Source organism: Marmota monax, unplaced genomic scaffold (genome assembly GCF_021218885.2).
Source record: "Marmota monax isolate L192 unplaced genomic scaffold, Marmota_monax_Labrador192_F-V1.1 WCK01_AAM20220418_F8-fsc00311, whole genome shotgun sequence".
Lineage (NCBI taxonomy): Eukaryota > Metazoa > Chordata > Mammalia > Rodentia > Sciuridae > Marmota > Marmota monax.
Genome location: NW_026694601.1, coordinates 298,963 through 326,608, shown reverse-complemented (window position 1 = coordinate 326,608; position 27,646 = coordinate 298,963). Strand labels below are relative to the sequence as shown.

General features: G+C 46.8%; 1 protein-coding gene and 1 pseudogene across 4 annotated transcripts; one reads left to right on the top strand and one right to left on the bottom strand.

Annotated features, from left to right (window-relative positions):
* Positions 1-478: 478 nt before the first annotated feature.
* Positions 479-26,817, top strand: Trpv2 (transient receptor potential cation channel subfamily V member 2). 4 transcript variants are annotated; one of them, XM_046422089.2, is made up of 15 exons: positions 479-753; positions 2,146-2,439; positions 5,120-5,253; positions 7,306-7,596; positions 8,353-8,651; positions 15,360-15,533; positions 15,980-16,135; positions 16,692-16,787; positions 18,097-18,167; positions 18,649-18,814; positions 21,585-21,651; positions 21,757-22,085; positions 23,429-23,556; positions 24,428-24,507; positions 26,315-26,817. In XM_046422089.2, the coding sequence occupies exons 2-15, from the start codon at positions 2,252-2,254 to the stop codon at positions 26,407-26,409; spliced, it is 2,274 nt and encodes a 757-aa protein (XP_046278045.1). In that variant the 5' UTR covers positions 479-753; positions 2,146-2,251; the 3' UTR covers positions 26,410-26,817. The 4 variants fall into 4 exon arrangements, with proteins under 4 accessions (XP_046278045.1, XP_046278044.1, XP_058427989.1 ...); XM_046422088.2 differs by having other exon boundaries at positions 16,689-16,787; XM_058572006.1 differs by lacking the exon at positions 26,315-26,817 and adding an exon at positions 23,223-23,272 and having other exon boundaries at positions 16,689-16,787; positions 24,428-24,509.
* Positions 11,667-12,617, bottom strand: LOC124077611 (developmental pluripotency-associated protein 2-like; annotated as a pseudogene).
* Positions 26,818-27,646: the final 829 nt, after the last annotated feature.

The following is a 27,646-nucleotide window of genomic DNA, read 5'->3' as shown; positions in this document are numbered from 1 at the left end:
GCTGGCTGGTGCTAAAATTGCCCTTAAGAGGGAGAAACTCAGAAACTGTAGGGTCCTAAGGCTGGAGGAAAGTCCCCAAAAGGTGAGAAAGTTTCCCTATCCTGTTGGCAGGATAAGTGAGGCCGCATTCCCGGGGACATCTATTGGGCTGGGAGTCTCCCCTCCCTGGAGCAGGTCACAGGAGCTTTCTCTCTCCTGTTGAGTCCTGATGATAACTAGGACTCAGTTATGAGCCACATGTCTGCAGGAAGGCACGTGGAGGGGGGGAAAGGGCAGAAGGTAGATGTCTGTGTAGTGGGGCAACAGTTCCTTTCTCCAGAACAGCTTCCACCAAAGGCAAGGCCCCAGCACCCAAGGGCTGCTTGGATTCTCCCCCTCACACCTGGGGCTTCAGAACTAGACAGACAGTGGTGGCGGGGGAGGGGAGGGACCGTGGGGGCGGGGCGAGTCTCCCTAGAGCAGGGTGTGGCCAGTGGTCCAGATGGTCAGTCTGTGCTGGCCAGCCGGTCCACATAGGGAAGAGTAAAATCCGCACTCCCCAGCTTGGCTAGCCGGGCGGGCTGAGGGTGACCGGAGCGCTCCAGCTGGAGCTCGGAGCTCCGACTGGGTGGGGTGGTTCCTGCTGCTCCGCCGCTGTCACCGCCAGCCGCCCCTCCCGTCTTCACTTCCTCTCGGAGCCCCCGTCGCCCCAAAGACTCGGGGATCCCAGCTGCCGCTGCCAGCCGACGCCACGCCCTGGCTTCAGCCTGCGGGGTAAGTTGGTGGGCAATTCAAGGGAGGTAGGAGGGGATCGGCCCCAAGCCTGACAATGAACCATGGAGGTGGGGAAGCCAGTCTGAAGCCAGGGTCTGTAGGGGGCTCCCTTTCCGTGGACCTCCAAACCTCTGCCTCTGCTGCCAGTGTGTATGGGGTCCCAGGAGGGTCCCACGGTAGAAAAAAAGTGAAATGGGGCTGGACAGACAGCTGTTGCAGCTTGGGCTTAGGAATAATGGGTTCTATGAGCCAGGATTTGTTTGGGGACATAAGCTCTAGGCTGCTTGGTTTGTGGCTCGAGTAAGACGCTGGTGTGGGCAGAAAGATGGAGGGTCAAACTGCAAGTGGAGGCTGCCAGACAGGCCCTGGCCTTCCCTGGCTACTCTGTGGAAAAGCCCCATTCAGGTCCTAGAAGGCACTGGGAGCCCAAAGCTGTCTGGGAGTGGGCCCAGGCCCTGCAAGCAGCAGCTCCGTCCCCTTCCCTTCTGGGCCCTCCTCTTCTGTGCTTCCTCTCGGTGGCCTCCTACCCACTTCTCTCACTGCTTGCTGTCTTCGGACCCAGCTCTGATTCTTTTCCCTTCTTTCTACTTCTGCCCACTGGGGATCAGGGGCTCCGGGACCCTAACTGGCATCCCAGTTCTCGCCATGTGATAGAGGCTGTGGTTTCAGTTTTCCTGTGAGGGTGACATGGCCGTTGTCAGCTGATCTCCCTAAGCCCAGCCCAGTTGGGAAGGCAGAAGGCGCTTATCAGCCAAGGAGGGGCTTTCTGCCCCATTCTGAAGCCCCTAGAGAGATGACATTTTCATGCCCCAGACATGAGTCAAATTGTAAACATAGATGGACCCTGAGAGAATCTGAGAACTGAAGAGGAACTTCATGGTAGACAGTGAGATGGTTTTAGACCTGGTTCTGCTAATCACTGATGGCCTTGAGAAAACCACTTCCCTCTCTGAGCCTCAGTTTCCCTGGCAGTAAATTAGGGGCTGGATGGACCGGTGGCTTTCCTCTTGGTTTCCGTAGAACTCTTCCCTTCTGTGGTGAGGAATTGGGTGTTCTGCTCCATCCCAGAAGCTTCACTTTTATCTGTAGTGAATATTGTCTGCCAGTAAGATGTTGGGTAAAAGAAAGGGTTGTGGCCTCTCAGATGTTAGGAAGTCCCAGAGGGAAGTTGGCAACAGCCATGGCTCTTTTTGTGGGACTGCATCAAAGAGGCGGCCATGTTGAGTCCCTGTTCTTCCCCTGTTCCAGCACTGGGCCATCCTTTCACGCCAGGGCTCCTCACTCCTCTTGCGCTCTTCCCTTCTCCTTTCCCACTCACTTCCCCTCCTACAGGGCTGGGATCCTGTATTGTAGATCTACAGACTTTCAACTTCTAAACCTCTTCTTCTGCAGGCTCCAACCAGACTAACCCAGAACTGGGCTTCAAGGAAGAAGGGACCCCTGACATCTCCATCTCCACAGAAGTTCCAATTGGTCTGAGCAGCCTCCTTCCTTCAGGATGACCTCGCCCTCCAGCCCTCCAGCTTTCAGGCTAGAGACATCAGATCAAAACCAAGAAGATGGTGCTGAGGTGGACAGAGGAAAGCATGGGCCTCCCCCCATGGAGTCACCATTCCAGGGCGAGGACCGGAACTTCTCCCCTCAGATAAAAGTGAACCTCAACTACCGAAAGGGACTGGGTCCTAGGTGAGGCCACAGATGCAGATGGGGCAAAGGGCCCCCCACTCAGCTTCTGCAGAGCACCCCAATTAGGCTCAGTAGCCAGCCCAGCACCAGTGCCTCTTCTGTACAGCTTAGCTCTGATGGCTGCTGGGCCCCAGAGGGGGACCTTCACTCTGTTCTCTGGGGTTTGCCATTCCCACCACCCTTCCTTCTCCTATTCACCAACCCCCCCCCTTTTTTTTTGTATCAGGGATTGAACCCAGAGGTGCTCTACCACCAAGTAGATCCCCAGCCCTTTTATTTTTATTTTTTTGTGGTGCCAGGGATTGAACACAGTGCCTTGTGCATGCAAGGCAAGCACTCTACCAACTGAGCTATATGCCCAGCCCAATTTTTTTAAATTTATTTTTTAGTTGTAGCTGGACACAGTACCTTTATTTTATTTATTTTTATGTGGTGCTGAAGATTGAACCCAGGACCTCGCATGTGCTAGGTGAGCACTCTACCACTGAGCCACAATCCCAGCCCCCCTATTTTTTGTTTTGAGACAGGGTCTGGCTAAGTTGATGAGGCTGGTCTCAAACTTGTGATCCTCCTGCCTCAGCCTCCCAAATTGCTGGGATTACAAGCATGCACCACCACACCTGGCCACCTTCCTAATTCTTGGTCTTCTGCTCTCTAAGGTTATCTTTTTCTTCATAGGGACACATTCTTCCAGCTCCAAAGTACTTAACCTAGCTATAAAACCCTCCAACCCTGTCATGGAACCTGTGGGATATATTAGGATCTCCATATATACTCCATCCAGGGACAAAGGCAAGGATATCTGCAAGTGTCCCAAGCAATTCTTGGTTTCGTCCCAAAGGATGAAACTGTCTCCAGGGGATGTGGACCTAGGGGATTGAGGATGAGGAGTTTCTGTGCTTTGATTTTCCTGTGGTCTCTCTGCTATTTAGACTGTAAGTCCAGGGGTCCTGCTTTCAGTTCTGCTAGGAGTCAAAGGAAGCTGCACCTGGCATAACCCTTAGTGTGAGTTTTACCCCATGAGGCTGGAAAATCCACATGGGCTGGGAAAGACTACTAGGGAAACCCCTTCCTCCCTCTTCATGCCTGAGGTGTGGCCATCAGCCTTGCCCTCCCAGGCTAGAGCCCCTGTGCTGTTTGTGCTGGAGGACCGTGATCCAATTCAGCACCAGCACAGGAGAGGATACCTGGGACGGTTTCATCCTTCTGGAAGTAGTATTGCTAGCCTGATAGAGATAGAATGGGCCCTGCAATGTCCTCTGGATCCTCAATTTATGCCCTCTGAGCTTCCCTACCCTGTGATGCTACTCTGGTGGCAGAAAGTGTCCAAAGGGTCACTTTTGCCAGCCAGACTGCTCACCGTACTCTCAAGCCAGCCGTGGGTGGAGTCATTATAGCCATGTTGTGGCCATGTGATCTGCTGGGGGAATGATAGACATGGGACCAGGATGAGGCAGACTGCAGCTTCCTGGTGTTGAGGAGGCAGAGGCTGGTTCTAATACCATCATGACTATAAAGCTGAAAATGTGACAGATTCCAACAATCATCTTATTCATCAGAGAATCATCAACCCTTATGTGGTTTGACTCATTCCAGGAGATGGTAAGCTGTGGCCTGAGGTTTCCCAAAGCATCAAGTAGCCCTTTGTACGTTGGTCATCACTTCATATCTCCCGATCATGGTTTCAGGCCTCAGAGGTATAAATATGGACATGGCCCCATGCCCTTTCCCCTTCTCCATCTACTAGATTCTAATGAAGTAGGAAGTTCCTTCTGGGGAAGGTAGGAGAGATTTCCCAGAAGTGTAGTTTCTCAGTAAAACTCTGGTCAGTGACTGATACTTTTGCAGGGCTGGGTCCGTGTGTTACTCTATCTCTGGGAAACCTCCTGCTAACTAAACTCTCTTTGGGGTCCAGAATCTGAAACTATTATTAGATAACCCCTGTGAGAGACTTGGCTCTGCACTCTATCACTTTGGGCAAGTTCCTTCACCTCCTTGTTTGTCTAATGGAGAAAAGAGTGATTCCTTCTAGAAACTTCCCCATTTTTCTTTCTTTTCTTTTTAACTTATAGGCCTGGAATAGGGATTAAAAATGCAGAGTACTCTAAAATCAGTCAATATGTAGTTTCTGAGAGGAAGAGGGAGCTTTTCTCCATTCCTTCTTCATTTTTATTTTGCGGTGCTGGGGATGGAATCTGGGGCCTTATGCATGCTAGGCAAGCACTCCATCACTGAACAACATCCCCAGATGTTTCTTCGTCAAGGTCACTAGTGCATGAAGCCACCATCAGTCTTTAGGTGCCTCCTGAGACCCTGTCCAGAACTGTGTAAAAGTATACAAAAAGTATACTGTATAAGTTGTGTGCACCAAAAGATTCTGTAGGATAATGACTCTGAAACATCAGTGTACCTGGCATATGATACACAGTTGATGCTGAAATTATCAGTGATGATTAGAGTCCTGGGGATGCAACAGATTAATGCCCCAACAGCAACCCCCTTCCTGAGACCCTGAGCAATTGGGGTCACCTTGGTCTGCCTTAGAAGGCAGAGGCCCTCAGAAGGGATCCCATTCAACCTGGGGTGAGCAGTTCTTACAGGACTCCCTGGGATGGGGGTATTTCTGGTGGAGGGGAAATGGACCTTCTCCAGGAAGAATCATAAACTACCTCCCCCACAGCCAGCCAGACCCAAACCGCTTTGATCGTGATCGACTCTTTAGTGTGGTCACCCGAGGTGTCCCTGAAGACCTGGCTGGGCTACAAGAGTACCTGAACCGGACCAGCAAGTACCTCACTGACTCAGAATACACAGGTAGATCCTGCCCTGTGGCAACCTTTGGGCTCTGGTGTCCTGTGGGCTGAGAGCTGGGCTGAATGAGTGGGCCTGGACCATGATCAGGATCAGAGAGGGGAGTATTCTCCACAGCTCTGCTAGAATGACTGCTGAGGGCCCTGCAAATAGAACTGACTGGAGACAGGCCCCTATACAGTCCTGGCCATACCTCCTGCCTTCACCCTACCCCACCAGGCTCCCAACCTGTCTTTGCCACTCAAGTCCATTTCAGTAGCTAAGTGGCTACTCAAAGCTCTTGCTCTCTCTCTTTTTAAAAAAGCAGCATTATTGAGATATATAATATACATATCGCATTCTTCCCCTGCTGCAGAGCATCTTTGCTCAGTGTCTGAATATCATTATTGTTTGGACTGATTAGAAAAATAACATATGTACATTCTAGAAGATTAGGACAGTAAGGAAATTTATGAAGTCAAGGGTAAAAACAGTTTGTCATTCTGGGCCCCCATTACTGGCTTGCAGCATATCTTTTCAGACTTTCTTAGAATGCCAGGTATATATTTATATAATTGGGGCATTGTCATATGTGCTAATTTGTAATGTGTTCCCTGCATACTTAATGCATCTTATATGTCTGGTAGCACTTTCCATTTCAGTACATCCCTCAGTCTGATGACTGAAGATTGAGTTTTCCATTGTGTAGATTTACCACAATTTAGTTAACTAATTAAAAAAAGTTGGGCCTGGGGATGTGGCTCAAGTGGTAGCGCGCTCACCTGGCATGCGTGTGGCCCGGGTTCGATCCTCAGCACCACATACAAACAAAGATGTTGTTGTGTCCGCCAAAAACTAAAAAATAAATATTAAAATTAAAAAATATTTTTTTAGTTGTAGATGGACACAATATCTTCGTTTTTTTTTTTTTATTTATTTTAATGTGGTGCTGAGGTTCAAAACCAGTGTCTCGCTGAGCTACAACCGCAGCCTCTTAATTCATTTCTTTTTGTTGGCTATTTAGATCATTTATAGTTTTTTTTTTTTTTTTTTTGCCTCAATTTCCAGTGTGCCAGGCCCTCTGGTGCTAAGCATTTTGTTTATATTATTCCTTTGGGTCTTTACAATAACCCCCAAATATCCCAATTTTTCAAAGAGGAAAACTGAGGTTAAGAGAGGCCAAATGACTTGCTGGAGGAGACAGAGTTATTAAGTGGAGGGGATCACCTACAAATTCTGCTCTGAATGTTCTCATGGATAGACTATGTTGCATTTGTGATGAGTTATGTCTTAGAAACTTTGTTTTCAGAAATATTTTTCATGTTTTTTTTTTAAAGAGAGAGAGAGAAAGAGAGAATTTTTAAATATTTATTTTTTAGTTTTCGGTGGATACAGCATCTTTATTTTATTTTTATGTGGTGCTTAGGATCGAACCCAGCACCCTGAGGCGAGTGTACTACCACTAGAGCCACATCCCCAGCCTTTCAGAAATTTTTGTTATACCTGTTGATTTTAATATCTGTTGCCTGGAGGGTTTTTTTTTTTTTTTGACCCAGGATTGAATCCAGGGGCGCTTAACTACTGAATCACATCCCCAGCCCTTTTTATATATATATTTTTGAGAACGTGTCTTGCTAAGTTGCTTAGGGCCTCTCCAAGTTGCTGAGGCTGGCTTTGAACTTATGATCTTCCTGCCGTAGCCTCTGGAGCTGCTGGGATTACAGGTGTATGCCACCATGCCTGGCTTGTTTGGAGTCTTAATACTCTGCTACATAACCATGCTCCCACCAGTAGTATACAGAAATAGTCTTTTTTTAGGGCTGGGACTATAGCTTAGTGGTAAAGTGCTTGCCTTGAAAGTGTGAGGCACTGGGTTCGATCCTCAGCACCACATAAAAATAAATAAAGATACTATATGTTCATCTACAACTAAATAAATATTAAGAAAAAAAGAAATAATCTTTTTTTATCCTCCCATGGGATACTTTGGAGCCTGGGCTTGCTGCACATTGGCAGGCAGCCCAGTTGCTCCTGTTCTGAGCACTGTGTGCCCCTTCCACTCCCTTTTTCCCACAGAGGGCTCCACAGGGAAGACATGTCTGATGAAGGCGGTGCTGAACCTTCAGGATGGAGTCAATGCCTGCATCCTGCCATTGCTGCAAATCGATAGAGACTCTGGCAATCCGCAGCCCCTGGTTAATGCCCAGTGCACGGATGAGTACTACCGAGGCCACAGTGCCCTGCATATTGCCATTGAGAAGAGGAGCCTGCAATGTGTGAAGCTCCTGGTGGAGAATGGGGCAGATGTGCATGCCCGTGCCTGTGGCCACTTCTTCCAGAAGAGACAGGGAACTTGCTTCTATTTTGGTGAGTGAACATTTCTTGGATACATTGAGGTATGGAGGAGGCAAGTCCTTGTTCAAGTTCACACAGTCAGTGTGTGGCAGAACTGGACTTAAATCCACATGTGCCTGACCCTGATACCCTTCTTCAAACCACTAGGCTGCCTGCAAAAGCAAGGTGTCTTAAGAAATGTTTTTTTTTTTTTTTTCCCTTAGAGAGAGAGAATTATATTTATTTTTTAGTTCTCGGCGGACACAACATCTTTGTTTGTATGTGGTGCTGAGGATCGAACCCGGGCCGCACGCATGCTAGGCGAGCGCACTACCACTTGAGCCACATCCCCAGCCCTTAAGATATGTTGTATCCTCATATGGTTGAGGAGGAGGCTCAGCATGCATCATTCCCAGGCAGGGAGGACAGGGGGATGCTAGTATTGGCCTGTGTCAAGACTTGACTGAGGAATCTGGAGATGTAGCTCCGTGGTAGAGTGCGTGCCTAGAACACAATAAGGCTGTGGGTTTGATCCCAAGCACTGCCACAAAAAAAAAAAAAAAAAATGGATTTAATCATTCTGAATTAAGGGACAATGTTCTGGGTTCTTGAAAAGAATAGTGTAAAAGGCAGGGGAGAGAGGACCTTGGTTGGGTGGCCTCTGTTTTATACCCTTATATGGTAATGAAGCCTGACCTGATTCAAGGAGGCCTGACCTTTTGTCCAAAGAGCAGGAGGAATGGAAGCTGAGAGGCCTGAGGCCCAAGCTGACCCCTTCCCCATCCACAGGTGAGCTGCCTCTATCTCTGGCTGTTTGTACTAAGCAATGGGATGTGGTGACCTATCTCCTGGAGAATCCGCACCAACGTGCTAGCCTGCAGGCCACTGACTCCTTGGGGAACACAGCCCTCCATGCCCTGGTGATGATTGCAGACAACTCTAAAGAGAACAGTGCACTGGTGATCCGCATGTATGATGATCTTCTCCAAGCAGGGGCCCGCCTCTGCCCCACTGTGCAGCTTGAAGACATTTGCAACTTGGAGGGCCTCACACCCTTGAAGTTGGCTGCCAAGGAGGGTAAAATTGAGGTAAGCTGCTGTCCCCCTCCCTGTTGTCTCTCTCTTTCTTGGAAGCAGCAGGACTCAGCCAGAAACATCTGTGGAAAGAGCCTGAGTGGTAGACCAGAGCACTGGTCGTTCCACTTTTCAATGAAGCGTTCCTATCCATAAGAAAAAATTTCAGGTGGAACCTTAGTGTTAGTTTACTGTCACTGTGACAAAGTGCCTGAGAGAATCACCTTTTAAAAGGTAGAAAGATTTATTTTGGTTCACAGTTTCAGAAGTTTCAGGCTATGGTCCCTTGGCCCTGTTACTTTAAGAAAGGCAAAACATCATGATAGAAAGCGTATGGTGGAGCAAAGCTGCTCATCTCATGGTGATCTGAGAAGCAAGGAGAGGGGAGGAACCAGGAATCCAGAATCCCTTTCAAGGGCTTACAGTAGGTTCCAAAATATCTACCACTTCCCAATAGCACCACCTGCTGGTGACAAAACCATTAACACAGGAAACATTGGGGACATTTCTTAAATGTCAAATTTATGCCAAATCAAAACAACCTTCAATGTGTGTGTTTATTTATACATTATAAGCAGACCAGTCAGTCAATAAATTGTGTTGTAAAACATAGGGGAATATTTTTAGTTGTTTGGGTTTCTTTCTTTCTTTTTCTTTTTCTGTTGAAGTATTGGGGTCTTTCAGATGCTAGGCAAGTACTCTACCACAATACCCCCAGCCCTGGGTTTCTTTTCTTTTGGGACCAGGGATTGAACCCAGGGAGAAACGGTCTTGCTAAGTTGCTCAGGGCCTCACTGAGTTGCCGAGGCTGGCTTTGAACATAAGATCCTCCTGCCTCAGCCTCCCAAGCCTCTGGGATTATAGGTGTGAGTCACTGCACCCACCTCCCAAACTCTGGGTTTCTTACTAGGAGACAGTCTTTTCATATCCTTTGCCTCTTTTGCTATTAGATTTACTATTATATTTTCTTCATATTGATTGGTAACCATTCTTTATAATGGACTTAGTACTTTGTCTATTACAGTGCTTGCAATTTTTCCTCCCATATTTTTTTTAAAAAAAATTTGTAAATGAATATCATGTCTTTATTTTATTTGCATTTTTTTAATTCATAACTGCCAAAACTTGGAAGCAACCAATGTGTCTTTCGGTAGCTGAATGAATACATGAACTGTGATATATCTTGAGAATGGATATACTCAGCACTAAAAAAATAATCCATGAAGACATGAAGAGACCTTAAATACATATTTCATATTATTTTAAAATACATGTGTATGATTCTAAATATAAATTATCCTAGAAAGGGCAAAGTTACAATGACAGTAAAAAGATCTGATTTATAGAGGCTTGGCGGGAGGAAAAAACAGGTAGAACTGAGGGATAGAGCATTAGGTTCATGAAGCAATCCATGAATTATCATGTAGAATGTTGGATACACGCCAAACCTTAGTCAGTGGCCAGTGTGATGGGGGCCATAATCCCAACTACTTGGGGGACTGAGGTAGGAGGATTGCAAATCCAAAGCTGGCTTTGGCTACCTTTTTTTTTTTAGGGGGAGGGTTACCAGGGATGCTTTAGCACTGTGCCACACCTCCAGTCTTCTTATTTTTAGACAGGGTCTTGCTAAACTATTGAGATTGACCTCAAATTTGCAATCCTCTCGACCTAGCCTCCCAAGTCTCTAGGATTACAAATGTGTATCTCCAACCCCCAACCAGCCTCAGCAATTTAGTGAGACCCTATACCAAAATAAAAAAATAAAATGGGCCGTGGATATAGATTAGTAGTAGTGTTTTCCTGGTTCAATCCCCAGTAACACACCACACACACACACACACACACACGGATCAAAATCATAAGATATTCAACAAAAAGCATGAAACCAAATATACAACTGGGGTGTAGTTCAGTGGTGGAGTGCTTGACTACACGTGTGAGGCCCTGGGTTTGATCCTCAGTGCCACATAAAGATAATAATTCATTATAATTAGAGATAATAATTCATTATAATTAGTTAATAATTAATAATAGGCCGGGCTTGGTGGCATATGCCTGTAATCCCAGTGGCTCAGGAGACAGAGGCAGGAGGATCTCAAGTTCAAAGTCAGCCCCAGCAATTTAGCAAGGTGCTAAGCAACTCATGAGGCCCTGTCTCTAAATAAAATATAAAATTAGGGCTGGGAATGTGGCTCAGTGGTTGAGCGCCCCTGAGTTCAATCCCTGGTACCCCAGCCCCCACCAAAATTAATAATATACCAATACTGACTTATCAATTAAGGGATGTACCACACTAATAGGACATGTTAATATTAAAGCCAGGTGCAATAATGCATACCTATATCTCAGCTACTTAGAGGAGGCTAAGGCAGGATTGCAAGATCAAGGGCAGTCTCAGCAATTTAGTGAGACTCTGTCTTAAAATAAAGATAAAAAGGGGCTAGTTTGCTGGTAGTAGTGGTGCATGCCTATAACTCCACGATTCAGGAGGCTGAGGCAGGAGGACTGCAAGTTCAAAGCCAGCCTCAGCAATTTAGCGAGACGAGACCCTAAGCAACTTTGGGAGAACTTGTCTCAAAATTAAAAGGGCTGGGGATGTGACTCAGTGGTTAAATCTCCAGTACCAAAAAACAAACAAACAAAAAAAAGAGGCAGGGGGTTAGGGTTATAGCCTAGTGGTAGAGTGTCCCTGGGTTCAATCTTCAGTACACACACACAAAATTAATATTAAACGCATCAACTGGAGAAGTATAAAAGAACTCTTTTGCTCAGTTTTCCCATAAACCTAGCTCTGCTTAAAAAAAAAGTATAGTAATTTGAGTCTGACACAAATGATCAGGAGACACTGAAAATGAAAGATGGTCAGGAACCAGCCCAGCAATCATCAGGCTGTGTGATGATTTACCTATGGGCTCTCCACCACTTGTCCTGGGAGAGAAGAGGAATATTTGCAAATTTATGTCCTGTTTTGTGGCCAATAGTGGGAAAACAGAAAATTTTTTTGTCTGTTTCTTCTCAATTGCCTTCAGATCAAAATAGTACTTTAACATTGCTTAAGGTGGCACCTTTTGGTCTCCTACAGTGCATGGCTTTTTCTCTCTTGTTATAATTAATCCTTTCATCATCTTTCTTATTCCTTTTTACACATTTAGGGCATAACATATTATCTTCTAGTCCCGAGGGTGGAAAAATACAGGCTGGTAACAGGAAGAGGGAAATCATCCTCTTGGGAGTGTCAGGGACCCAAGTCTGACCTGCATGGAACTGCAGGCGAATCCAGCTTGCTATTTCCTGCAGAAAGAAATTGGCCATGGACCACACACCACCTGACACCAGAGGTTTGCATCAAAAAGGCCTCCAGAGAAGTAGGGATGGGACACAAATTCACAGCCTTGCGCTGAGTGGCCTTGGCAGCCATCCTTGCCCAAGATGCCAATATGGACTCCTGAGCTGAATTTACCACTTCAACCATGTTAGTCTCTTCCTGTCTTTTAACCTTATTACGACTTTCCTGAAGCCCTGCTGTATTGGCCACTGCCTTCTGTTTCCTGGAAACTGGCTTCAATCTGGCCTCCTGAGATGTTTCAGGAATATCATATTTTTGTTCAGGGTATGCATGCTTGTGTAGCCTCAAATAAACCTCTATTTTCTGGCCATCAGTACTCAAATTAAATTGTTGGCACTAGTTTCGCAAAGTATCCTGAGAAACCTTATTAATTGGAGGCAAAATGGTCGGCAAGGGAAGGGATGGTATTTTACAAGAGGCAGAGGGTTAGGGTTATAGCCTAGTGGTTATAGCCTAGGTAGGTTTTGTTTGAGGAAGGCAGACTTCGTGTTTGATTTCTGCAGTTGAGGAAACACTTGTTTCCATTGGATATTCTTGTTCCTCTCTAACTGGGACCAGTGTTAAAATCACATTTCCTCATCAAATTTCTCCTCAACCAAGTTCTTCTCAGTGACCCTGTCATTTGAGCCTGACATTTCCAGGAACACAGGGAGAAAGCAAAGGCAGCAGGGCTCAGGACAGCTATGCTGTGTGCACCTTCTTTTATTTGCATTTAAAAAAAATATTTGGTTTTTAGTTGTAGTTGGACACAATACCTTTATTTTCTTTATTTTTATGTGGTGCTGAGGATCGAACCCAGGAGGCTCACATGTGCTAGGTGAGTGCTCTACCCACTGAGCCACTACCCCAGCCTCCATTTTTTTTTTAGAAAAATTTATGGTGTGTTTTTTGCCATCCAGAATGTAAGAGTTTTCTGTTTATAGCTGGGCATGGTGGTAGACACTTGTAGATCTGGCTACGTGGGAAGTGATGTGGGGGGATCACTTGAGCCCAGGTGTTAAAGATACTGGGCAACATAGCAAGACCCAGTTTCAAAAAATAAAACAAGGGTTGGGATGTAACTCAGTGGTAGAGTACTTTCTTAGCATGCACAGGTGCACAAGGCCTTAGGTTCAATCCGTGATACCACAAAAAAAAAAATTATGTCTGCATGTATAATTAAGATTTTTTTTTTAGTTTTACTATTGTGTTGCTTAATTCCTTCTACAAGATTTTATATATGATTATTATATCATTATATTCTGTATATAATTATATAGATTGTTATAGGGAACTGTTACGTAATTTATATATTATAAAATAATAGTTGTATATGTAAAAATTATATACAATAGCATATCCATATCTGCATTTTCTTTCAGGCTTTTGCAGTTCCATTTTTTTTAATTTTAATTTTTTATTTTTTGGTACTAGGGATTTAACTCAGGGGCAACTTACCACTAAGCTACATTCCCAGCACCTTTTTATTTATTTATTTAAAAAAATTTTTTTTAGTTGCAGGTGGACATAATATCTTTTTTTTAAAATTTTATTTATGTGGTACTGAAGATCAAACTCAGGGCCTCACACGTTAGATGAGTGCTTTACTGCTGAGCCACAGCCACAGCTCCTTCATTTTTCATTTTGAGTCTGGGTCTCACTAAGTTGCATACGGTCTTACTAAATTGCTGAGGCTGGCCTTGATTGTGATCCTTCTGTTTCAGCCTCCTAAACCACTGGCATTATAGGTGTGCACCACTGTGCCCACCTGCAGTTCCATTTTAAATGCCTAAAATTTGATTTATCTAGATTATCATTATTTTTTTTTTTTGGTAAAAGGAGTAAGCATGATCCACCTCTCCTTCCTTCCTTCCTTCCTTCCTTCCTTTCTTTCTTTCTTTTTTTTTAGCTTATTAGTATTTGAACCTTATAGTCAGAGCCCTCGAAACTTCTGGACGTGCAACCTCTGCAGTTACACAGGGCCAACACTTAGAAAGCAGGCATTTTTTAAAGGTGAAGAAAAAAATATCCTGATAAAAATAAAAGGTATGGTTGCACAGTCCTGTAATCCCAATGAATCAGGAGGCTCAAAAGTTCAAAGCCAAGCCGGTGGCAGTGGTGCATGCCTGTAATCTCAGTAGCTAAGGAGGCTGAGACAGGAGGATTGAGAGTTCAAAGCCAGTCCCAGCAATGGTGAGGCACTAAGCAACTCAGTGAGACCCTGTCTCTAAATAAAATACAAAATAGGGCTGGGGATGTGGATCAGTGGTCGAGTGGCCCTGAGTTCAATCCCCGGTACCCCCTCCCCACAACAAAAGTTCAAAGCCAGCTTCAACAATTTAGTGAGACCCTGTCTTAAAATAAAATATAAAAGAGGGTGGTTAGGGATATGGCTCAGTGATTAAGTGGTACTAAAAAAAAAAAATATAAAAAATAAACATAAATAAAAATCTTTTTTGTTTTGGTATTGGTGGTTGAACCCAGTGGTGCTCTATCTCTAGTTCTTTTTATTTTTTATTTTGAGACAGGATCTTACTAAGTCACCCAGACTGGCTTCAAACTTGGAATCCTGCTGTGCCTCAGCCTCTTGACTACCTGGGATTACTGTAAATTGAAGTTTTAATACTTTTTTCCTGCCCTCCATGTTCCCCGGAGTGCCTGCTTACTTTACAAGGCTTACTTTGTTGCCTAGAGGCGTGGCCCTCCCATCTGTACCCTCTTTCCCCCATTTCTCATTTGTGAAATCAAATTGTTTTTTCTTTTTTTCTCTTAGTACTGGGGATTGAACTCAGGGCACTCACTGAGCCACATCCCTAGTCCTATTTTGTATTTTATTTCGAGACAGGGTCTCACTGACTTGCTTAGTGCCTCGCCTTTGCTGAGGCTGGCTTTGAACTTGCGATCCTCCTGTCTCAGCCTGAGATTACAGGCATGCACCACCACATCAGGCCTCAAATTGTTTCTTAACTGTTCAGGTTCGGGACCCCTTTCTATTCTGTTGAAAGCTCTGTACTCTGACCACAGAAGTGCATACCCATGTATATGTGGACTCCATCTAAGGAGTTCGGGAAAGAGGGACAGGAGGGGGGAAGGAAGAGCCTGGCTGGCCGGCAGGCCCACATATCTGTGGAAGGGTGGGCATGAGAGCTGTCCTGTGGCTGAGCGGGCATGATGTGTGGAAGAGCTAAGACACACAAAGACCCATGTATGGAGGGCCAGGAAGGCTGGGGTAGAGAGGTAGGTGGGAAGGAGCCGTTTGGGGACTCCAGGGGGTGTGGGAGCCTGCCCTGCACCTCTGCAGATGGTGGGCATCTCTGCAGGGTGCTGGTTGTTTCCCAGCCTTGACCCAGAATCAGTACTGGGAGTGGGTCCAGCAAGCTCATGGGGCTGTCCTGCAGATTTTCAGGCACATCTTGCAACGGGAGTTCTCAGGACTGTGCCAGCCCCTTTCTCGAAAGTTCACCGAGTGGTGCTATGGGCCTGTTCGGGTGTCACTGTATGACCTGGCCTCTGTGGACAGCTGGGAGGAGAACTCAGTGCTGGAGATCATTGCCTTTCACTGCAAAAGCCCGGTGAGCCTATGGGGATATGGGGGTGCCTTTTAAAGGGCCTGGCTCAAATCAGGGTTGCCTCATGGACCACACCTGCCCCATTCTTGTGCAAGTGGGGTTATAGCTGCACACCCTGACTCTGGCCGCCAGGCCCTCACTTATTCCACACTTTAAATCCTACCCAACATAAGGATCATGCCAAGGTCCTCTAGAGGCAACTATTGAGGTCTCTCTTATTGACGAGCACTTGCTATGGAATGGAGGATCAGGAGGGCTGGGGTGGAGGCAGGTGGGGAGGGAAGATTTGGGACTCCTAGGTGGTGTGGGAACTCACCCCCACCCCCACTCCTCTCCATTTCCCTTGGCCCTTACAAGTAGCCTGACATGAAATGGGCGCTCTTGTCTATACCTGCTATCTATCCATCCCCTGTCTCTACCTAAACATGGCTCTCCCCTTCCCGCCCCAGCACCGACACCGCATGGTGGTTTTGGAGCCACTGAACAAACTGCTGCAGGCGAAATGGGATTTGCTCATCCCCCGGTTCTTTTTCAACTTCCTGAGTTACCTGATCTACATGTTGGTCTTCACTGCTGTGGCTTACCACCAGCCTGCTCTGGAGAAGGCAAGGGCAAGGAGGGAAATGTTCTGGGGGAAGCCTACTTGAAGCAACCCTGGAAGAAAATGGGCAGGGACCCCCATCCTACAAAGGATAACTCTGAGGCTTAGGTGACTTGAGGGATATACCCAAGGTCTATGGAGGCCAGCCTCTTAGTACTAACAATAATAATAGTAGTGAATACTGATCCAGTGCTCACCATATGTGCAACTGTATTCTAAGTGACTGACATGTGTTAAATAGTGAATGCTCACAACAACTCTCAGGGATGACTAATTATCATCATCCTCATTTGAGGAAAGGGAGGCACAGAGAGGTTAACTAATTTTCCCAAGTTCACCCAGACTGTAAGGGGTGGAGACAGGATTTGAAACCAGACATTCTGGTTCCAAACCCCACATTCACAACCACTATACAACGTGCCTCTCAAGTGACTGGAATCCAGGGGTGCTTGGTTGGAGCCCACGTTACCTCTCTGTAGTGGAGTCTCAGCATGGTCTGTCAGCTATTAGGGGGAGGATCCAGGTCCCAGGTCCTATCAGCGTGTGTGTGTCTTCAGCAGGCCTTCCTCCCGCTGAAGGCGACAGGTGGAAACTCTATGCTGCTGCTGGGCCACATCTTGATCCTGCTTGGGGGAATCTACCTCCTCTTGGGCCAGGTAAGGGCTTCTGCCAATCTCCTCACCCTACATCACTTCCATATCCAGTCCTATTCAGACCAGTCAGCCCTACCCCAGTTGAGGGCCACAGGTGCTGGTTTTGTCTTCTGGGGCCTTGGTACTCATCCTGCCATGCTTTTTGGGATACCTGAGGGATAGCAGATGGCTTCTCTGATTTCTTGGTAGTGAAGGCTCTGCTCCCCTGGAAATTAAACTGAAAGCCTTTGCCTCTGGGTCCCTCGGCTGGCTGGGGCATTCCTTGCTTGGGGAGCACAGAAGGCCGATGGCAGGTGGGGCTTAGCCCATCTTCTATAGGAGGACATCTTTAGTCAGAAATGCTTCAAGCTTTCAGGAGTCAGGATGAAGCCCAAGACATGGGACCTTCTCAGAGTCAGCAGGTTGCAGGCACCAAACTCAGTTTGGCTGGAGTACAGGGTGCACCCCAGGAGGCTAGGGGTGGGAGAAGGAGCTCTCCTTCGGTCCACTTGGGCTCTTCATCTAGATCCACAAGCATCAGGAGGCCTATAGAATTGTCTGGTATTTACAGGTGGCTGCTCTTATTTTTCTTCTTCTTTGTTTTTGTTTTTGGTGTTATTGGGAATTGAATCCAGGCGTGCTCTATGACTGAACCATATCCCCAGCCCCTTTCATTTTTTGAGACGGGGGTCACGCTAAGTTGCTGAGGCTGGCCTTAAACTTGTGATCCTCCTGCCTCAGCCTTTCAAGTACCTGGAATTACAAGCATGTGCCACTGTGTCCAGATAGATGTTCATTTATATATTTGGGGGGATTTAATCCAGGAGTGCTTAACCACTCAGCCACATCCATAGCCCTTTTTAATTTTATTTTGAGACAGGGTCTTGCTAAATTGCTGAGGCTGGCTTCCAATTTATGATCCTCCTGCCTCAGCCTCAAAAGTCACTGGGATTATATGTGTGTGTGTGTCACTGTGCCTGGCTATTCATATTTTTGGAGATGGGGGTCTCATTAAGTTGCCCAAGGCTGACCTTAAATTCCTGGGCTCAAACAGTGCTCCTGCCTCAGCCTCCTGAGTACCTGTAATTGCACAAAACCATGCTCAGCTAAGGCTATTCTTTTTGGTAAGAGGGTTGAAAGCTATCTCAGTTTTCAGGATTCATGAATCCCTTCCAAGTTAAAGCTGCTGCCTTCACCACTAAGGTGGGCTGGTCAGGCTCCCACAACAGCGAGCATGGCACAAATAGGGAGCTGGGATCCAGGCCCTGTGGGGCAGCCAGACTGTGTCTGTGCTTGGAGAGTAACTTTCACACCCCTCTGTCTTTTTCCATAGCTGTGGTACTTCTGGCGCCGACGTCTGTTCATCTGGATCTCCTTCGTGGACAGTTACTTTGAAATTCTCTTGTATGTGGCGTCTCCCTCTCCCCTGTTCCCCTACCTCCCCGGTCTCTGAGGTCTGGGAGAGACTGTTGTGGCAGAAGGTACCACGCTGGGCCCAGGAAGTTCCTAACATTAGCTAGACTTGGGAGTCCTGATTGCCACCCAGTTAGGGCTCCTTTGTGCTCCCCTCCTTGTAGATGATGACCGTGATTGTTACCTTTATACCCGTGGATCCCCGACTCTTTCCTTGTAGAATCTCACTTAATCCTCAAAGACACTCTAAGAGTAGGTGCCATTGTTATTATGCGCATCTTACAGGGGAAGGAACTGAAGCCCACAGAGGCTAAATAACTTGCCCAAGAGGGAGGTCAGGTCCTGTTGGGTCTGGCTGCAGATGGATGGCATCCTGTGGTGGGAGAGGCAGTAGTGGTCAGTGCTGGCCAGCGGGAGTTGGGGGAATATTGCCAGATGGTGGGAAGGTAACCCAGACCTTGTCCCCCTATAGTCTGCTCCAGGCTCTGCTCACGGTGCTGTCCCAGGTGCTGTGTTTCATGGCCATCGAGTGGTACCTGCCCCTACTTGTGTCCTCGCTGGTTCTGGGCTGGCTGAACCTGCTTTACTATACACGTGGCTTCCAGCACACAGGCATCTACAGCGTCATGATCCAGAAGGTGAGAGAAAGGTAACCCGGGGGCAGCCAGACTGGACAAAGCTGGCCATCACAGCCCAGTGGGATTCCCATTGTCCCTAGCATCCAGAAGCCTTTCTCCACAGATAACCTGGGCAGAAGAGGGCATGAATGTGTCTGCCTGTGAGTTGTTCACTCAGACACTCTTTGAATGTCACCTTAAGCAAGGGCATGCATGTTTGCACATACCTGCTCCAGTCTGCGTACATAGACATGCACACACGTATGCTTAGAGGTATTACACATGGGCATGTGTATCCTTCTTCATGAAGGAACAGAGAATATGCACATACACTCATCTGTGTTCTGTGCCCTGTGACATGAGGGCATCTGCATGTGTCTGTGTCCATCCATTTATTCCTCAAACATTTAGGGAGTGCTTGCTATAGGCCAGGCCCTGCTCTACATGTTGAGAATATTCAGGGAACAGAACAGACAAGTTGTTACTCTCCTGAAGATGACAGTCCAGTGGGGGAAATGAAAACACTAAGAAAATCACCACAACTGAGAACGCCGCCAACTGCTAGATTTTGTGAAGGAAATAAGGAGGACACTGTGACAGAATGGGGAACAGAGGTTACTTGAGAGAGTGATGGCTTCTCCCAAGAGGTGATGGTCAAGTGGAGACCTGGAAGTGTGATTCAGCCACCACCAGTGTTGAAGAGGAAGGATCCTAACAACAAAGGAAAAAGGGATGAACAAACAGAGAGTGCTTGAGACAGAGCCAGGGGGCAGGAGAGTGAGGCAGAGCAGAGAAGTTAGCAGGCAGGGAGGGGCTGGGGGCTTTGTCCAGGGGGCTTTGTTCGTGGGGAAGATTTGAAGGCTCCTAGCATGCGTGAGGCACTGGGTTCGATTCTCAGCACCACATAGAAACAAAATAAAGATATTGTGTTCACCTAAAACTAAAAAATAAATATTAAATAAATAAAAAAAATTAAACAAACAACAACAATAAAAAAAAAACTTATAAAATAGAGGGCTGTGGCTGTGGCCCAATGGCAGAGCGCTTGCCTATTAGGTGTGAGGAACTAGGTTCAGTCCTCAGCACCACATAAAAATAAATAAACAAAATAAAGGTATTGTGACAATCTACAATAAAAATACTTTAAAAACCTTATAAAGTAGACATAACATAAAGTTTACCATTTTAACTTTTTTGTGTGTGTGTGTGTGAATGGAATGTACGGCCTTGCACACACACTAGACAGGTATTCTACCATTGTGCTACATCCCTATCCCTTTTCATCTCATATTGAGATAGGGTTTCACTAAGTTGCTGAGGGTCTTACTAATTTGCTCACACTGGTCTTGAACTTGTGATCTCCTGCCTCAACCTCTCTAGTAGTGGGATTACAGGTATGCATCACCACACCTGGCTTATTTTAACCTTTTTTTTTTTTTTTTTTTTTTTGTATCAGGGATTGAATCCAGGGGCACTTAACCACTGAGTCACATCCCCAGCCCTTTTTATTTTAATTTTTATTTTGAGACAGGGTCTCACTAAATTGCTTAGGGCCTCCCTAAATTGCTGAGGTTAGCTTTGAACTTGCAATTCTCCTGCCTCAGCCTCCTGAGTCGCTGGGATTACAGGTGTAATCCACTGCATCTGGCCCATTTTAACCATTTTCTTAAAAAAAATATTTTAATTAATTTTTGGTGAAATTTTATATTTTATTTATTTATTTGTATGTGGTACTGAGGATCAAAACCAGTGCCTCACATATGCTAGGCAAGCACTCTACCACTGAGCCACAATCCCAGCCCCTCATTGTAACCATTTTAATTATTATTATTATTTTTTAGTTGTAGATGAACACAATACCTTTATTTTGTTTTCTTTTTAAATTTGATTTATTTAGTTGTAGATGGACACAATAAGCTTTATGTATTTATTTGTATGTGGTGCTGAGGATCAAATCTAGTGCCTCACACATGCGAGGCAAGCGCTTTACCACTGAGCTACAACCCCAGCCCTATTTGTTTTTACTCTTATGTGGGGATCGAACCCAATGCCTCACGCATGCTAGGCAAGCGCTCCACCACTGAGCCACAACCCTGGCCCCTCATTTTAACCATTTTTAAATGCATGGTTCTGTGGCATTCAGTACATTCCCATTGTTGGTGTAGTCATTACCACCATACATCTCTAGGACTCTCCCATCTTCCCAAACTGAAACTTGAAGCCCTTTAAGCAGTTAAGCACTAACTTCCCCATTCCCTCCTTCTCTTGGCCCTTGGCAGAGAAGCCACCCCTTTGCTTCCTATCTCTCTGAATTTACCTGCTCCAAATACTTCATGTAAGTGGAATAATTCAATTCTTTTTGGTCCATGCATACTCAGAAGTAGAATTGCTGAGTCATATGATAATTCTTTTATTTTTATCTATACTTTTAGTTGTAGATGGACACAAAGACTTTATTTTATTTATTTTTATGTGGTGCTAAAGATTGAACCCAGGGCCTCACATGTGCTAGGCAAGTGCTCTATCACTGAGCCACAACCCCAGCCTCTCATATGATAATTCTGTTTAATTTTTTGCTGCTGTAGGATTTTTGATAGGAAAATGATTTGATCTGAGGTAGATGTTTAAAAGACCCCTCTGCTCAGTGTGGCTCCTCGGGGTCTCTGTATGCACTTTTGTGTGTGTGTGTGTGTGTGTGTGTGTGTTATACAAGGGAACCATGTTTGTGGGTCTGGGATCATATGCAGTGAATGGCGCAGCCACCACTTACCTCCTGGCTTGTGTGTTCCAGGTCATCCTGAGGGACCTACTCCGTTTCCTTCTGGTCTACTTAGTCTTCCTTTTCGGCTTTGCTGTAGGTAAAGGCCCTTTCTGGTCCCCACCTCTCCCCCACCCTCCCTGTGCACATTCAGGCAGTCTCAGGCTGGTCTCAGGCTGAGGATCCCTCTCCCACCCTCCCACAGCCCTGGTGAGCCTAAGCCGAGAGGCCCGGGACTCTGGAACCCCTGCAGGAAACAATGCCACCGAGGTAGCTCAGCCTGGGACAGAGCAGGAGGATGAGGCAACACCATACAGGGGCATCATGGATGCCTCCCTGGAGCTCTTCAAGTTCACCATTGGCATGGGCGAGCTGGCTTTCCAGGAACAGCTGCGCTTCCGTGGGGTGGTCCTGCTGCTGCTGCTGGCCTACGTGCTGCTCACCTACGTCCTTCTTCTCAACATGCTCATCGCTCTCATGAGCGAGACCGTCAACAACGTTGCCACGGATAGCTGGAGCATTTGGAAGCTGCAGGTGCCACAAATGAGGCTCCCCCCAACCCCCCTTCTGAGTTCTGCGTTCTTGCTGAGGGGTGCCCAGGACCCTGCTGAGCTTGGTCCATCCCACTGGAGGCTGTCCAGGGTCCTGCACCTAACTGAGTGGGCTGAGCTCAGCAGGACCAACTTCTGAACTCCCTCATTCATTCCTTCCTTAGTAGGGTTGTTGCGAGGATAGGATAAGCTCAGAGATATAAAGTGCTCAGGACAGTGCCTAGTGGGTGATCAATGTAGTCATTATTTTCATTATTATTATCTAGTATTTATTTTCTTTTTCTCTTTTTTTGGCTCTGAGAATTGAACCCAGGAACGCTTTACCACAAACTATATCCTTGGTCTTTTTTTTTTTTTTAATCTTTTAAAAAATATCTTTGCTTTATTTATTTATTTGTTTATTTTTAATGTGGTGCTGAGGATCGAACCCAGTGCTTCATGCATGCGAGACAAGCACTCGACCACTGAGCCCCCTTTGTCTTTTTTTTTTTAGTACCAGGGATTAAAACCAGGGGTGCTTAGCCACTGAGCCACATTCTCCAGCCCTTTTTTCTTTCTTCAATTTTGAGACAGGGTCTTGCTAAGTTGCTTAGGGCCTTGCTAAGTTTCTGAGGCTGGCTTTGAACTTGCAATCCTCCTGCCTCAGCCTCTTGAGTTGCTGAGATTATAGGTGTGTGCCACCATGCCTGGCTCAGTCCTTTTTTCAGTCAAAAAAAAATTTTTTTTTTAAATATTGAGGCAGGCCTTACTTAGTTGCTAAGGGTATCATTAAGTTCCTGAGGCTGGCCTTGAACTTGTGACCCTCCTGCTTCAGCCCCAAAAGTTAGTGGGATTACAGGTGTGTGCCACCACGCCCAACATTATGTAGTCTGTCTGTCTTTCTTTTTTAAATATTTTTTTTCAGTTGTTGATGGACCTTTATTTTATTTACTTATATGTGGTGCTAAGAATCAAACCCAGTGCCTCACACTGAGTCACAACCCCAGCCCTAGCTAGTATTTCTTGACTGCCTATTATTATTAGGTAAAGTGGGCTAGGAACAGTTCTAGGTAGTACACACACAGCAAAGAATAAGACAAAGCCCTTCCCTCACAGAGCTCTCATTCTGTGCTCCTAATAGGTAAAGTGGGACCATTTGGTTTACAAATGGGGAGACTGCGATTCAGAGAGGTAATCAGGCCTTGGAGCTGGATTTGAATCCACATGCTTAGTGGGCTTTGGGTTATACTATAAATTGCTGTGGGGTATCTTCCTGGTCCCCTTGCCCTGTGTACCTTTCCCTCCAGTGTTCCAGGCTGCTCTTTCTGATGCATCCTTTATTTCTAGAAAGCCATCTCTGTCTTGGAGATGGAGAATGGCTACTGGTGGTGCAGAAGGAAGAAGCAACGGGCAGGTGTGCTACTGAAAGTTGGCACCAGGCCAGATGGCACCCCTGATGAACGCTGGTGCTTCAGGTCAGTGAAGTGGGCAGGGGAGGGTGGGGGCCTTGCTAATCCAGCAATCCTTAGGGCCCACTAGCAGTGCAGGCCAGTCTTACTCTCCTGAAAGCCAGGAGACAGCTGCCAGTAGCCAGGTCTGGTGGGAGAGGCAAGGCCCAGGAGTGCCAAGGGATTGCATCTGGGCAGGTTGGATCAGGGATGCTGGATCTCACAGTCCCCAGGTTGCCACTACCTGTGGTTCTGCCTATTTGGCCATCTACTTTTCCTAGTGTCTTAAACAGAAGGTCCTTCCCTGGCAACCCCTCACCCCAGCCAGAGTGTGCTGGGGTTACAAGCACACTAGACTTCCCCGGCTGGGCTGCTCCTCCAATTTTCTCAGCCTGATCTTGAAGATGTAATCCTTAAAATGGAGATCAAGCCCTTTCATACTCAGGGAAGGCTGGAGCATCTGGAGAGGGAACCTGGAGACAAATGCATAGCATGAGGCAGCCGTTGAATGGGGGTATAGGATGAAGGGTTTATGTCTGAGAAGCAGCCACAAAAAGGCCCCAGAATCCAGAGCACAAAGACACACCTGATCTCAATTCCTCTTTAGTTGCTCTGTGCAACCAGGCTGCTGCAAATAGCTGGAAAGAAGGGATGGATACCTGTTCCTCCACGCAGGCACCTGGCTTTGGGGACTTAGTCTAGTAGCTACAAGGGCTGTGCTCCTGGGGGGATGTGGGTGGCCCAGTGCCTTGCGGAGAAGGGTAGAGAAATCTCATTCTTCTCACTATCCCTGGGTCCATGAGAGTTTCTTCATAGTTCACCCACTTGGGGGTTCAGCCCCTCTCTGGGACAAAGCAGCCTGGACCACTGTATTCCCAGAGCTCTCTGTTGCCTGCAGGGTAGAGGAAGTGAACTGGGCTTCGTGGGAGCAGACACTATCCACAGTGCGTGAGGAACCATCAGAAGGCAATGCCCCTGGTGAGTAGATGTGGGGCTGCAGCCCCTGCCCTGGGGCATGTGCACATGTGTGCATCTTCTGGGCCACACAGCCTTGGAGGGTCTGGGTTGGGACCCCAAGGCCTCCTCCATGGCTGTTCTGCAGCTGCATCCCATGCCTGCTCCTCCCACAGGGATTGCCCCCTGAAAATGGTACGTCTCCTCCTTTCTTCTCCACTTCAACTCACCTGCTGACCTGTTTTCAGGGAGTCACCTGGGGAGCTCTTAGTGATTCCTCCAGCCCAGCCTTCTCCCTGCCTCACTCCCATTTTCTCTTCTTATTGGGGTTGTAATTTGCCCATCCAGTTGGTTATTAAGGATCTGCTCCCTGTCATGCTTGGGTACAGCCTGGGGGCCCAGCAGGGGCACAAGTTAGGAAGAGCACAGATGGCATCTCTCTGGGCTCTTGGGGCACTTTCCAGTATGGCAGGCCAGCTTTGGTGAGCTTTCCCCTACTACCTAAGCCTCCATCCCCTTTTACCCCAACCCCTTCACATCCTGGGAGAAGCCATTCCCTTTCCCTCACCTCATCTCTGGGGTCTTCGTCCTTCCTGTTGGCATAGGATGGTTCCTCTGGTTCCCACCTGGCTGACTCAACACCGAGACGGACTGTTTCCTTCCACCTCAGAGGCCTATTCTGAGGATTAACTCTCGACAGCCTGTACTTTCTTTCTGGAACTTTCAAGAGCTCTCACCTTGTCTTCTCTTAGCTCACCTTCTCTCCTTTCTCCATTTCTTTTGTGAAAAATGTTACCTGCTTGTGCCTGTGGCCCCAGACCCCTCATCCCAAACAGCTTCCCTGAGTCTCCCATGAACCTTGTAGAGAGGCTCTGCTGGTTTCCCAGCTCCTGGCCCTCACATGCCATTAGGTTTCCTTTCTACCCTCTCTTTGCACCTCCCTTCTTTTACTTCAATACTGAGACTCTGAGAGTCATCTTGGCCTTCATTTTGCCCCCAACATTCTACACCTGTCTATTCTCAATACAAACTTGACATCCTCAACAGGAATAGCCTTGGGACTGCCTTATTGGGCACACTCTCCACACCCAGGTGGGAGGCCTTGAAGGTCTCTGCCCATTCTCCCCTACATTCACCTGGAGTCCTTGATCTTTCAGGCAGCAACTCACCCCTCTGCCTCTGCCTCTCATTAACCTGCTTCTGCATGGGTGGCCCATCCTACAACCTGACATTCAGACAAGTCTTTCTGCTTCAGGTTTATTGCATGCTATTTCTACTAATGTAGACAAAACTCCCCATGGCCCATACTTCACAATACCTCCCACTGTCTGGAGGCCACACTCCTCAATATTGAGATCAAGGCCCAATCTAATCCATTCCCCACACCTCTGTCCACGTGGCAGCCACTTGGGTTGCAGCACTCCTTGTTCTCTGGTTCACTTGGACATGTCTCTATTGGAAGTGTTCATCGGCCCCTCTGGGTGTCCAAACCCATCATCATCCCAACATAATGTGTCTCCTCTCTCCTCTGAGCTCTCTAAGCTCTTAAACCATTTCTGTCCTGCTTGTTAGCATGTCTCACATGTTCTATTTTTTGAAACGTGGCCTGTGACCTCAAGGGACTTTAAGCTTCTGGGGTGGTGGTGGTCCCTGACTGGCATATGACAGGGGTTCAGGAAATGCTTATGGAAGTAAGGAGTCAGGGAGAGGGACTGTCCCTAGGGTGTGATGGGCTTTCATGAAACGCTGAGATCCCTTCCCATTCCTGGCACCTGCCTCCTGAGGATATACCCAGTGGTGAAGCCACAGTGTTCCCTATTCTGTTTTACAGGTTCCATGAAGAACCCCATTCTGGCTTCCCAGCCTGGGGAGGATCATGCCTCAGAGGAAGACCATCTTCCTCTTCAGGTGCTTCAGTCTCACTGATGGTCCATACGCAGGAGGCCAGCAGGATAGAGTGAAGAATCTTTCCAGCCACTCATGCTTGCTCTGGGGATCTTTAATTTTCTTGGCAAATATAAATATATATATATATATATTTTTCACAACCAACTCTACTGGAAACATTATTATTGAGCAACGTTGCTGGGACCTTTGGTTTAGTAATATCTGCATGTCTCTTTCTACCTCTGGGTATAGGGCTAGACTGATCCCACTTTTTCTTGGGATCAGTCTAGCCCAGAAACCCTTAGCTACTCCCTTCTGCCCTCAGTCCTGGGATTGTCCTCTTCTTTGGGGCAGGCTACTGGCTGAGGTTCTGTGCCTGCTGTCCTGGCAGCCACACACATCCCCCTTCCTCTACCAGACACCCATTAAATCCACTTCTAAGATGTCTGACAGTCTCCTTTGAGCTCTCTGGTTTAGTTCAGGCTCTGAATTACTGCTTTCTCACCCACTTGAACTTCGTGCTCAATTTCATTCCTTAGATCTTCCTAAGACCCAAGACAAACATGTCATCCCTGCACTTTGTAGGCCTGAGAGGTTCCCAGGGTGTACAGAGTGTTGTCACAGGAATCCTCAGCCTTCCACGACTTTGCCTACGCATTTCCAGACACATCTTCCCTTATATTCCTGCTGCCTGCCGGAGAATGTGGTGAAAAATCAATTTTCACCGATTTTTTCTTTTCTTTTTTTTTTTAATTTTTTATTGTGGGTTGTTCAAAACATTACAAATTTCTTGACATATCATATTCCACACTTTGATTCAAGTGGGTTATGAACTCCCACCTTCACCCCATACACAGATTGCAGATTCACATCAGTTACACATCCATTGATTTACAAATTGCCATACTAGTGTCTGTTGTGCTCCGCTGCCTTTCCCATCATCCACCCTCCCCCCTCCCCACCTCTCCCCTCCCCTCCCCTCCTCTCTCTCTACCCCCTCCTAAGACCTAAAAAGAGCATGCTACAGGGACACTGCTACATCGATGTTCATAGCAGCACAGTTCACAATAGCAAGACTGTGGAACCAACCTAGATGCCCTTCAATAGACGAATGGATAAAAAAAATGTGGCATTTATACACAATGGAGTATTACTCTGCATTAAAAAATGACAAAATCATAGAATTTACAGGGAAATGGATGGCATTAGAGCAGATTATGCTAAGTGAAGCTAGCCAATCCCTAAAAAACAAATGCCAAATGTCTTCTTTGATATA